The 13,904-nt window shown below is 42.2% G+C and overlaps 1 protein-coding gene across 1 annotated transcript in view; it reads left to right on the top strand.

The window, feature by feature from the left end:
* Window positions 1-1,473: 1,473 nt before the first annotated feature.
* Window positions 1,474-13,904, top strand: part of LOC146835079 (vitamin D3 hydroxylase-associated protein-like) — a 296,163-nt gene continuing 283,732 nt past the window's right edge. Inside the window, exon 1 of the mRNA XM_085602745.1 lies at window positions 1,474-1,668. Within this exon, the coding sequence (XP_085458871.1) occupies window positions 1,474-1,668 (195 nt within the window). The remainder of the gene's footprint in view (window positions 1,669-13,904) is intronic.

The raw sequence follows: 13,904 nt of genomic DNA, 5'->3' as shown, positions 1-13,904 counted from the left end.
GTCTTCTCCAGAGGAGGTTAATATGGGTGAGATGCTGACCCTGCCCCAAAAGCAACAAATAAAGAACCTACTAGAGAAGTACCCCAGAGTAGTCTCCAAACTCCCAGGGCGAACCGCACTTATAGAACACGATATAATTACGGAAACAGGGAAACTTGTAAGACTAAAGCCCTACCGCGTTCCTGCAGCTAGAAGGCAAATCATAGAGATGGAGATCAAAGATATGTTAAAGGCAGACATAATAGAACCCTCTCGTAGCGCTTGGTGCTCTCCAGTAGTCCTTAAACTCAAACCAGATGGTAGTCTTCGTTTTTGTATCAATTTCAGACAGTTAATTGCTATATCTAAATTCGAACCATAACCCATGCCTAGGGTCGATGAATTAATAGAAAAAGTAGGGAAAGCCTAAGTGATGTCTACTATAGATCTTTCCAAGGGGTATGGGCAGATTCCCCTTACTCAGACCGCTCGAGCGAAAACGGCCTTCTCCACACCATCAGTTCTGTATCAATTTAAAGTTCTTCCATTTGGACTACATGGTGCAACCGCCACATTCCAAAGATTGATGGACATAGTATTAAGTGCCAACTAACATTATGCAGCCGCCTATTTAGACGATATTGTAGTATTCAGCCCAGACTGGAAAACTCCTCCGGTCCACCTGGAGAAGATCCTGTCCACTCTCACACTAGCAGGCCTAACCCTTAATCCAAAGAAAACCCTTCTTGCTACAGACCGCATAAACTATTTGGGGTACTGCATCACACAAAGACACATCCACCCTCAGGTGAATAAAATGGAAGCCATAGGTAACATCCCTCAGCCATCCTCGAAGAAAGAAATACTGTCATTCCTCGGTCTAGTGCGGTATTACCGTCGGTTTAGTCCCCACTTCTCCCACTAGCGTGTCCCCTTACCGATCTGCTTACTAACCGTCACACAAATGCTAAAGTCTCTTGGTCTGAAACACAAAACAATAGTTTTAATAAACTAAAAGAAGCTCTATGTTATAATCTGGTACTCGATTGTCCAGACCTTAAAAAAACCTTTGTCCTCCAGAATGATGCCTCTGACTACGGGTTAGGGGCTGTATTACGCAGCCTGACTGTGAGGGATGCTTGCGTCCTATTCTTTACATTAGTCGAAAACTCTTTCCTTGGGAACGCCACAATAGAAAAAGAGTGTCTGTCTATTAAGTGATTTCATAAAAAAAATCAATCACAGTTTATTTGTTCCCATGGCAAGCCCCCTTACTTTGTCATAACATAGGATTAGCGATTTCACACTTCAATCCGTGCACCCGTGAAATCCACCGCGGCTTTTACTGTGCTTTACGGCGCATGTTGTCAGTGGGTGTTCAGTTATCGTGGCTCCAGTCCGAGATCCACTTCGTGTTTTTTCCAGGCGGGGCAGAACAGGATAAGTTCAGCATACTTTACCCCTTGAGCCGGATACTGCAGCTCACTCTGCACCATGGAGACCCAGGGGCTGGAGGTAGCGCATCTGTGCGCGCTGCTGTTCGGTGGATCGGTCGCGGCGCTCCTCCTACTGGCTTTGCGCTGGAACAGCCGCAAGCAGCGCACTCTAGACAAGATGGAACGGGCGAGGCAGAGGAGGCAGGCAGCGCTCGAGCACATGGAACGGGCGGTTCAGCGCTTCCGGCAGGAGGTAGGTAGTGCAGTGCCTGGACCACGCGTGCAACAGCCATTGGGCTGAACGGACAGTCGGCGTAACGACCAGAGCTGTCGACTGCAGAGTTGGCGGAATTAGGTTGGAGTCTCGGCGTCGCCTCAGCGTCCTGTGATTCTAGGCAAATCACCTGATCTCGTCATGCCTCCCAAAAATGAATGTGTCAGTCTGTAATGTAACTGGTACTCGGATTGAGATCGCGCTATATAAACCTGCTACTGCAAAAAACAGGGCTTTGGCGCCCCCGTCACCAGCCGTGCTCTGGGCTGGTTGGGTTGGGGTTGTTGGTTGCCAGCATGGCCTGCGAGAAAGCCACTGTACAACATTAATGTCGCCTTACAATACAGGTGAATTTAAACGGATCTGTACCTTTCAGGTGTCTCACTCCACTTTTCCTGCACTGCCTCATCATTTCCAAGGTAAGGAGTGACCCTTATTGTTACCCTTTAGCAACACCTGATGAGTCCGGGGAAGAGTTGTGACCGCAGCCGCTGCTCTGAAAGCTGCCGTTATCAGGTGTCGCCCCGTCCTCGTATACATAGCAGGGGTGCCCTGTAACACTCTCATGCAATAACGACGCGCCCTTCAAGAGCCGATGAAATGCCCGAAAGAATATGCCTTGGAAAGTAAATATAAACGAAATTAGGACTGCATCGCATTACAACATAAACACTTCCTGTAACTTGTATTATTTTCTCAGTGCGAGGCCAAAATAAAAAAATTAAAAAAGCATTTCTTTAAAATGCCGAAGTGTGTCATTTTAGTACATCAGATTATATCGGTGCATCGAGCAGCATTTATTAGAAGTTAAACACACACTAAGAAAACATCTTGACGGTGATGCTATTAGTGATCAAACGGGCTAGCCAGTTGTCATGTGCACCCTTTATGCGGCCTGCATTCCTATTTTACGTGTGGCAATGTTATAGTCTAATACATGAAATACGAGATGAGTTTTAGAATAGCACGCAACATGATCTCCTGTATTTCAAGGTGCTTTAATGCGCAGTGATGGAAATACAGGAGGAATGATTACATTAAATGTTGCCTAGGACCACAGTTTAGTCAAGCAGGGGGGCCGGGACTGATCTAAAGTTTTCAGTTTTCACGTTGTGAAGTTCAGCCATAAGATGACTATCACGGCGTCCTATTTCACATCAAAGGTTCATGCTTTGTCTGTGATTCTTTGCACATGAAGTCAGAGCATGGGTGGCAGGGTACATGAGAGCTGGGGTCGTTTGGGCTCAAGCCAGAACCAGGCATCTGACTTGATGCTGCCTTGAGCCTTCAGCTTTACTTTTACTGAGACCCAACGCCCAGCGTGCATAGATTTGAATATCAGCAAGGCCATATTGCCATTTCATCCTTGAGGGATTGATAACATGGATAACATTACAGGACATGTACAGTCCTGCAGAACAAAAAAGTACACTGTAGCCTGTGTTACATAGAATACAGAGTATATATTTGTTAAATTAAATAAAACTGGTTTCAAGAAATGTTATTGTTACAAAGTGTTTCATACTAGAACATCTATAAATAAAAGTCTCAAAAGAATGGAAGGGCATCAGTTGGGTTGCTTTTTGAAATCTCTGCACTTGACAAATATCTTGGAACCTCATTTATATATTGAGGGAGAGGATACTTCGTTGCAACTGCAACAGGGTTCACTCCCCGCCAATATATGGGTCTGCCCGCCAATGGCTGGAGGTCCTTCAGTTTGGCCACGGTCTTCACCCCGGCCAAACTTCTCCGATAGCCCATGCGAGTGAGGCCCGTCGGAGAAATAGCTACATGTCCTCCCTCCTAATTTAGATGGGTGGACATGTAGTAATTTTTAGGTTTCGCGTGCAAAATCTCTTGTATTTAATATATCTTAAAAGGAGGCTCATCAGTTCCCATGAGCAAATTACTGTGTTCATTCGCTTTTGTGTGGAACTTTTTTTTTGTGAACTTCCCCTGGCTGCACGCGTTTAGGATACTTCTACTAAAGCTGTTCACGCTGTTTAAGCCCCATTCACTGTCAAGATAAGATCTCTTCTGCCAATATAAGATCTCTTCCCACGGAAAAGGCAGACCACTCTAACACTATGCTGGAAGTCTTACTTTTTACTACTTAGTTGTGTAAAGCAGATGCTTGGCCTTAGGACGTTTGTGGCATTTCCTACTCATGCCTCTGTGCCCTTCTTTGCACATTGTACGCATTGTCGGATTGATTTTAGTTCATCTTAATCTATTTGGTCATTATGCTCAAATTCTAAATGTTGTAATAAAGTCAATATACAAGATCTATGCTATATTTTACTACTAAACAGACAGCCACAAGTGCAGTTACCTTGCAGACAACAGGGTCAGGATTTGAATGGTGCAGTAGCAACAAGCACAAAAGTTGTCAGAACTCCTCTAAAACCTAATATTGCTATATTTGACTGCTAAACAGGCACTCATAATTGCAGTTACCTTGCAGCTAAAAGGGTCTTGATTTGAATGGTGCAACAGGTGCAGTGGCACCGGGGTCAAACTCTCTAGGGACCTGGCTAAACCAGGTTATTGCTAAAATGTAAAACTAAACAGGCAGCCACTAGTGCAGTCACTTTGCAGACAACAGGGTCATGATTTGAATGGTGCAGCAGGTGCAGTGACACAAGGACCAAAAGCTATAGGCACCCCAATAAACACTTCAAATTGCTATATTTGACTACAAAACAGGCAGTCTCAAGTGCAGTTACCTTGCAGTTGAAAGGGTCATGGTTTGAATGGTGCAGCAGGTGCAGTTGCACCTGGCCCAACAGTTGTCAGAACTCCTCTAAACACTTGATTTTGCTATATTTTACTACTAAATAGGCAGTTACAATTGCAGTTATCTTGCATTTGAAAGGGGCTTGAGTTAAATGGTGCAGCAAGTGCAGTGGCCCCGAGCCAAAAGTTGTCATAACTCCACTAAACACCAAATATTGCCATATTTTACTACTAAACAGGGAGTCACAGGTGCAGTTATTTTGCAGGCGAAAGGGTCATTAATTGAATGACTCAGCAGGTGCAGTGGTACCGGGCTCAAAAGCTGTCCGAAGTCCTCTAAACCGCTAATATTGTTATCTTTTACAACTAAACAGGAAGTTATAGGTGCAGTTATCTAGCAAGCACTAGGGTCATGATTTCAATAGTGCAGGTACAGTGGCAGTGGGACCAAAAGCTGCAGGTAGTGTGATCTTGGTATCTGTGGAGGCCTTGTTGTGGACTTTGAAGAGGATGAAGCACAGTTCCTTTTATGGGCATTATGCTTTGAATCCCCACTGGAAGTCGTGGTCATTTTACTTTTTTCAACAGCCAATTTGTAAATCCTTGTGAGACGCTGGAAGCGGAGTTTTTCATTGCAGTGATTTGACTTCTTCAATTGATGTTCCGAAATTCTTGTTCCGTTCTCCTACATCTTTATATTTGTATTAAGCTACAGTGCCTTTGGTCTGTGGTGTGGGAATGAGGAGGTCATGAGTTGTTTCTGTGGGACCCTGTGAATAGCCTTCTCTTCTGTTATGCAGATGTGATGCCAAGGATGCAGTGAGATGAGTCGAGTGTGATGATGCTGAACTTGTTTCAATGTCTGCAGAAGGTATTGTTGATCTTTGATATTGTATAAGTGGTGATGGTGACCCAGTAAATTTCAAAGGTGATGAGGAGGCAGATGACAGAAATATTTATTGTCCAGTTACTGAGTCCTGGTGGGGAAACAAATATGCCCAGAGTTAGTCCGGTTCAGTGTGTCATTCTGGAGACAACTTGGAAGATGGTGAGTTGAGTTTTTAGTTTGACAGAAGGAATCTTGTTTGATTGAGTTTTGGTTAGAGATACCAGATGCTCAAGTTTCCCAGAGGTTCTTATGGGATTCAGTGACACAGAGGGATGGTTCCTGTGTGTGTGGAGATGTTTCATAGAGGCTTCTATATCAGTAGAAATGAGAAGGCAGGGGCAGGTGAGGAGAAAATGAGAAGAGATCCACATTTGGTAGCAGCAAGCTTTTGACAACCGTAGAAAAAGGCTCCTGGATTAAAGAAGCACCCTAGTACCATATCTATGGTAGAAAGCACTATACAAATACTGATGATATAACATTTCATGTTGATTGGACATAATCTGGCTTTAAATTTAGATGCGTGTCACATTAAACCCAGGGCTTCGCTGTGAAGTTAGTCATGGAGTCTGCCTACCGACGAACTTCGTTGTAAAATCCTTCTGCCTTTAGACATTGTCATGGGCCTTTAATTTGATATTTAAGTGAATATGTTTTATTAGGATGCACCTCCTAGATCTACAACCAAATTCAATATTTTTTAATTGACCAATTCAGTCTCTAGAGAATCCCTAAAGACAACCTGTGTGACAGCAAATTTATGAAAACTGATCGTTTCTTGTGACCTTGAAGGGGTTCATATAGTTTACCTGAATCATTAATCATTGTCCGCAATGACTGTTGATATCAGAACTTTTGATCAGGACTCCTTAGAAAGTTTCTGTTCAGAGGGTCTCAAAACACGCATTGCCTGAAGCAGTTACTTATGTTAATTCACTGTGTTAATAATCGAAAATTGGATTTAGATTATGATTTTGTAAATACTGTGGGTACACCCTACTTTGAAACTGAATTAGCAAATTAAGACTACAAAATGAATTGCAGATTTAGCTGCTAGCTTGTTCAGTCCTATTTTAGGGTGCATCAAATTTTTTGTTTGTTTTTGCATTAATTTACTAGTGCCAGAGCGATAACGGACAACATAGAGCAACATATATAGCTGCCATAGTACCCTTCATTTTCCTAAATACAGGTGTATTACAAGTGTGTGCTAACTTTGGTGGAATTTGATGCAGTTTTGAGAACTTTGTACTTTAGGGGATCTAAAACATTATAGTAGTGCCATAAAATGAACTTCATAAGCACACCATTGTGACAGTGGAAGATGCGAAACGAAGGCCAGTTAGGTGAAGGATGAAGGGTAGAAGTGCAATACAGATTGCCTAGGCCTGCTCAATTCCTCCTGTGACCGACTCCTTAATTTTCCACCCTGCAGCTGTGCACCGGCCAACATAGGCTGGCGGGAGAGAGAAAAGAAAAAGGGTGATAGAAAGAGAGGCATATCCTTAGAAAAAGACAGAGACCCAGAGAGCGAGCAAAAGAGACCCAATAGTGCTTTAAAGTAAAGAAAAGTTTACTACAGTTGTGCAGAGGAACCTTGTATAATATTATGTTTCTTTTTTTAAATCTGCTTGTACCAGCATAAAGCTGCCTGAATGCATTGAGCGAGGGGAGGCATGGAAACACACATTGAAGAAGGAAGGTAGGACAAAAGTCTCAGCAAATGAGAAGGATCCTTGTGAATTGAGCAGGACTTCCTCAGGACATTGGTATCTCACAGGCCATTTAACGGGGTTATTTTTGTAGCCTACCGTTGCATCTGGCCAAAAGGTAGCGAGCAAAGGGAAACAAAGAATTGAAGAGAGAAGGAGGGATCAGTAGAGAAGAAGAGGCTTATTTTCAGAGGGAAGGATGACCTTGAGAGGAATGGGCACACAATAGTTAGAAATAAAGGTGCACTGTTTAAGAGAGTCCAGGGCAGGCCAAGAAGAGTCCCTGAGAAGCAGGAACTGCCCACCCGCTTCACAGTGCCTCCAGGCAGACCTCGCAGGAGACTCCCTGGAATAGTTACAGTTCGCGGAGGAGACAGCAGGATGGAACATGGAGAAGTGATATGGGCTACCTTAAGGACCAAGGCCAACATGGAAAACATATATTTTCAACAGTGGCTTATGGGGGTGGCGGGGGTACGGTGGCACGAGTGGTCATGCTTAAAGTGGATAATACTAAGTGCAGGTACAATACTTAACCTCTGAAAATCCAATGAGGTTGGGATGAGGTTTTCAGGACTTATCAATTGTGCCTAATTTCCTGCCTGCTACATAATCGAGACTATTTTGCCTTTGTCTCACGCTAGGATTACTCTTATTTGTCCAAAAACGTTATCCAATTGTTTTAATTTAGTCCCAGTACTCTTGTCAGCAGACTCTCCATCCGTCGGCATTTGTTTGGGGGGGGAGGGGTTACTTTGTCAAGCTGCACCTGAACTTCCACTCCAATAAGCCTTATTTCATGCCCCCCTTGCTTCACACAGGGATTCAATCAAAGTATGTAAACAGTGTTATTGGTAAATACATGAAGTTAGTGATTCCTAATCTGTGGTTCATGGACCCCAGGGGGTCCATGACTACTACTCAGAGGGTCTGCAACTGTCCAGAGAATTAAATATTAGCAGTGCTGGCTTTAGGGTTGCACCACCACACTGGGCCCTAAGTTCAGGAGCACTTCACTTTAAAATATCATACAGGGTTGCAGGCACATACTGCAGAGTTCTTCGTGAGACTTGCAACTATCGGGCGATAATAAAAATATCAAGATAACCATAGTGATTGATGTACATGCTGGAGAGATCTGTGTTTTGTATAGTGGACGTTTTGATTCATCACAAAGAAAGAGGGTAAACATGCCCACTGCAAAGGACGACAACTAACATGCACATCACAGATATGTATGTCATGTAGATAGCCTGATCGGTTCATGATTTTGTCATAGAGATCCTTTTATTACTCACAAAATACAATCCCTCTAATATGGCACAGTGACCAGCATCAAACAGCTGAATGCAAACATCAATGTGTTGGTTTAGAAAATTATTTTTTTCCCACCTCAATCTTTCTTTTATCCTAAGATTGCTCAAAAGGGTACCCTTGTGTAGTCCTATTTTATGTGTTACAGTTTAAATAACACCTGGCCAAGCATTCTTAACATTCAATTCCTACCAGTATGGATCATATGAAATGCATACACCCTGTAGCCCACACTTGTGTACATCATAGTCTTTCTATAATATTTAATTGTGTGTGATATGAAGCGCTCGTCTATATTAGGAGGAGTAGCGCTATTAAAAAAATTAAAGAAACTTATAAATATGAGAGACGGGCTATGAGGAAATGAGGGTCACCATTAGCGGTTGTTAGTGAGGAAATTAATGGAAAAGGTCATTGTGTGGGTGTCAACAAATGCCTCACCGGGCGCCATCAGCGCTAAAGCTGTCCCTAGATTGATAAAGTATAGATGCATAAGAAAGCAAAAAATAAAAATGGAAAATGTTAAAATGCTCTGTAAATGTGAAGACCTTTTTAAACTGGATGCTAAAAATTAAGTTGATATCCTTAGCTTGACTCATGGAAACAGCACACGTACTTCAAACAGTAGTATTGGTGATTAGTGGCCTCAATTGATCACGAACATGCTCTGACAGAATAGGAGGACGCATTAATGGCAAAAAAACAAAGTGATACTGTAGAGCATAATCTGCAAATTCTGAAAAGCTTCTATCTTCCCATTTAAATGTACATTTTTGTTTGTGATTTAAGGAAAATATTTCATAGTTTTTGAATTTGTTTGATGTATACTGGTTTCTGAAACTTTGCATTTTTTTGAGGTTCACATCATAGAAATTGTTTAGACAGAGGTCCCCAACTTCCACTAATGAGTCATTGGGGGTCCTTGGAAGTTAATAGGGTAAGAACAACTGCATTAAGTCCTTCTTCAAGTACTGTTGTAAAATATTTTTATGAAAGGTATTACTGTTTAATAATCTGTCCTATTTGTATTCAAGGGTAAGTTGCAGGTTTGGGTAGGAGTCATGAACTGTCAATGCAGTTCTGTTCATAAACTTTATTCGGCTAGTTGAAACAGCCATAATGGTGCATTATCATAGTCCAGTTAAAAATTACATTCCAATAAAGTAAATCCATTACTTATATCCATTAGATAAAATGCATACAAAACAATTTCAAATCAAGGGCTAGCTAACACAAAAGGCTTTTTCTTACATGATGGCTTTCAAAATATGAAGGGCCACATTATAACACACGGAGGGTTTGCATAGTGCAATCAAGTAATTCAAAAGCAACTTTACATGATCTAATGTTCTGTGTAGGCTTTAGATTAAAACTCCTAAAATTCTGATAAAATTTACAAAACAATAAAAAGTGCACCTTGCTTTGCTTACTTCGCCCATCACATGGACATGGGGTTTGATCAGAAGGACAAGACTTCATGATTTGGAAAGCCATTAAATGATTCACAATTCCACATCTCAGTCTTACCAAATCAAAACTGTGTTGCATACTTACAACAGATAGATAATTATAACCACCCTCCTCTATATCCTATGACCTGTATAAAATAACTGAGGAATTTATATTATTAGCAGCCAATCACTGTCTAGATCTGTAATGAAAAAAGTTTATTTGATCGTCCTCTTTAGCCCTTCGTGATGGCCATAATAGCAAAGGTCCTACCAAAAGTATATCATCTAGATACTACAGACCGACCTCCTGGTGGACAATCATAGTTGATGCAGAAGTAGGTAAGCAAAGTAGCCATTTTAGGAAAGTGTTTTACTCCACTTGTAATGCAGTGCAATTGGCATAGCCCCAGGGACCAGCCCCATATGTGGCAGTGGACACCCCTCTAGCCTTGTAAATTTCAACCATAACCTTGATGGGACGGTGCCCTAATTTAGATGAAAATTTAAAAATACCTTGAGAAACCCTACTCATTTAAGCTTTAGTGTTTAAAATCTTTTGGCCCCAAGATCCGCTACCTGTGAATAGAACACCCGGATAACAAAATGAATTTGCTGTAACAAGTGGGGTAGTATCAATGCAAAAAGTTCTGCATTGTTTATTCTTAGGCCCACAAACCATGGTAAATGTTTTAGATTTATTAATCACCATTTTCTTAGATACATATACTCCCCCCAAATATTTTACTAATCTTTGTGAGCCAAGTGGGGTCCATGATAGCCGAAGAGCATCATCGGCATATAACAATACTGGGATAGGACGCCAGGCAGCCCGGGGAGCATCGGCTTGCAAGGCCTGCAAATGAATATCCACCTCATTAATAAATAAATAAAACAGTAGAGGGGTTAGCCACACAACCTCGCCCTACTTTAAACGTAGGTGAGCACTCACCCTGCGGCCCAAAGCAAACTTTACTAGATAGGTACTCATACAGATGAGAGAGAACCCCTATAATTGGCCTGGGTGCACCTAAGGAAATCAGTGTTGCCTCAAAGAAGATTATGGTCAACCAAATTGAAAGCGCTGCTTAAATCTGCAAAACAAAGATATACGGCTCCCGACTTGACTCCAGTGTATTACCAAATTAGCAGCTCCAAATGTATACATTGTTCGTAAGTCCCCGTCTGCTTTCTAAAACCATACTGCACTGGGGATAACATAGATTGTTCTTGTGCCCATTCCTCCAACCTGAATAATACAACTGTACTCATTCCTGGACTCATCAGTGAAAGTAGAGAATTAGGACGATAATTTTGGGGGTCTGCTTTGTCACCCTTTTCATAAATGGGTACAATTATTAAAACTCCCCAAAAGGATGGAATCTTGTCAACGGCAGCTGTGTTGAACACTCTCGTAAGGATAGGCCCCCAGAGTTCGTTATCATATTTCATAACATCTATTGGTACCCCATCAGGTCCAGGGGCCCGTCCCCCCGACACTAGCCTGTAGAGCTAAAGTAACTATTAGTTAGTAATTTCCAATGGATGTATCACTTCCCTAACTTAATTTTTGGCATCATTAATGCTCTGTTTAAAAATGTCCGTGAAGTGTGCCACCCAAGCATCGCAAGATACAAGGGAACAAGGCTCTGGGATATTTTCATTTTTTTAAAAACCATGCATTCACGGTATCCCAAAATGACTTAATGTCCTTAGTTTCTGCTGCGTACGCCAATTTGTTCCAAGCTTCAACCTGGAGCATTTTTTTCCTAGCAGCCAGGGCTTGTTTATATTTTTGGCGAAGAGATTTAACAAACGCAATATCCCATGTAGAATGACATAAAGCCTGCTTCAATAACCGTGAGGCCTTGGTACAAGTATGGTCAAACCATCCTCTGTTAATTTCCCGTGTATTATTTGGTGGGGGGCATCAGCTAAGGTTTGATGGAACTAATAATAACATAATCCACCAACAGGTTTAAAGAAACATCCTCATGAAAAGCGTCATTTATTTCGTAGAGTTTGCTGTCACTATTTTATATTGCATACTAATGGGATCAGTGCTAGCCCACTTACTTCATACCCCATTAGTCCTAGTTGGAGCAATAATATTTACTATAGTTAATGATTCAAGTTTCTTACCCCCAAAAAGAAAGGCAGAATAATAGGGTTATGATCACTTAATATTGAAGGGACAATGTTAGGGGTAGCACACATAGCGGTTACCGTATGAGACACAAACATAACATAACATGTGTATTTGTAAAGGGCACGTTCACCCGTAGGCATCTTGGTGCTGAATAACTGATGTTTATTGTTACCCAACTCAATGTTACTCATTTTATCGACCTCCGATGGATGAAAGGATGAGTGGACCTGCCGGAATTTGAACCTGTGACCATGAGGTCAAACACAGGCCCCTGGAGTGGACGCGTTAGTCCACTGAGCAACCAGACCCGGCTAGTATGTGATCACTGATTGAAGATGAATTTCTTCCCGTGAATAATGGGGCTTCCTCCCCATTGAAATCACAGCCACAACACGGTAACTGTATTTTTTTTAAACTTTTTTTTGTTGTTGTTGAAATAATGGAGTTTAGAACCCCCCCATATTCATTATGACAGAAGTGAGCACACCCCATCACTACCTGATTAGTAAAGCCACATACACGTGTAGCTGACGGTGCACAAGCCTGAATGTTAAAATCACCTGCCCATTATAATTCAAAATCGGAGTGAATAGAGCGTAAAAAGACCTCAAGGCCATGATCAAGTGCAGTAGCCACTCTACTACGAGTACCATTGAAAACATTTTTGTAAAAATTCACCAATACCAGGTCTCTCCCCCCTTTCTATTAAGCCACAGTAGTTGGGAATGTGGCCCTACCAATGTAACCTTCTTAACATTTATAGAGGGAGCTTATTAGAAATAAGAATCTGTAGGCTCCCTTTTGCCCGCCTAGATTGAGAGGGTATGGCACCCCAAAAATGTGAGGAAAACCCCCAACAAATGTGGGGGTCGTACACCAAGTTTCTTGTATACAGATGACATCGAAGCTGGATATGTTATTAGCCCAATCAGTATTAGCTAGCTTATTCATTAGCCCGCCCACATTCCAGGTTGCAAATGTAAACTCCCCACCCCCACTCCCGAGTGTGGCTAATTTCATCCCTTGTTGTGGCATGGGTGATTGAACATCTTACACTGGTGGTACTAACAAAGTTGTTAACAGTAGGGTCCTGGTTACCCTTAGTACAACCCAATCCCATCCCAAGGGTACCTAAATAGACATTGCAGGTCAAGTTGCTATCACAAACTGCAGTGGGTTCCCCAGGGTTATCATCCCCAGATCTCATATAGATAGGTCCACCACAACTAATTCAGTCATTGTCTTCTAAGGAGCACAATACCTGATATTTATTAGACACAGCTAGATTCAAGCAAAAAGGAGATTGGGGCCTTAACACTATGCACGAGTCCCACACAGCATTAAAGGTATGGTCTGGGCTCCGTAGATGATGATAGAAAGAACCCAGGGGAAATAAAGCCATATTCTGAATGAACTGAGATGGTTGCATTACCCTAGCAAGGGTTTCGATGGGAAGACTAGGGTGTTGAAAATTAGTAACTACACGATCCCCCTTCAGGTATTTCTTTAGGGGTCCAATCCATCCCAGTCTCCTAGTAAATAAAATGTGGTGTGCTCTAGCAATAGGAAAAATACAATTGGGGCTAAGCCAATGAACTACCTTGTTCTTCAAGGATTCATTGGTCTCACTAACACCTGGTCTCAAGGCGGGGAAAACATTGACCAAAACCTCCACATAGGGACAACTCGCAGGAGGAAGATTAATCGTTACTAGGTCATGACTAGGCAATGTGGTATTAGAGTAGGTATGATTATCTGCCACCTACGGAGCCTGAGTACTAGGGATGGTGGATTTACTTGAGTGAAAGTTACCAATATTGGGTGTCCGCGCAGAGGGCACATGAGTCGCTCCCTGTGCACATCCACCCTCAGCACTGGCTAAAGTGTGCCTTGGTGCAATACTAGCCCCAGGTAAAACTATAGCATTCTGACAAATCGGTGCAGTATTACTAACAAAGTTATCC

This window comes from Triturus cristatus, chromosome 4_2 (assembly GCF_964204655.1).
Source record: "Triturus cristatus chromosome 4_2, aTriCri1.1, whole genome shotgun sequence".
Classification (NCBI taxonomy): Eukaryota; Metazoa; Chordata; class Amphibia; order Caudata; family Salamandridae; genus Triturus; species Triturus cristatus.
Note: the sequence above shows the minus strand (reverse complement) of the source record. Positions and strands in the feature narration are given on the sequence as shown.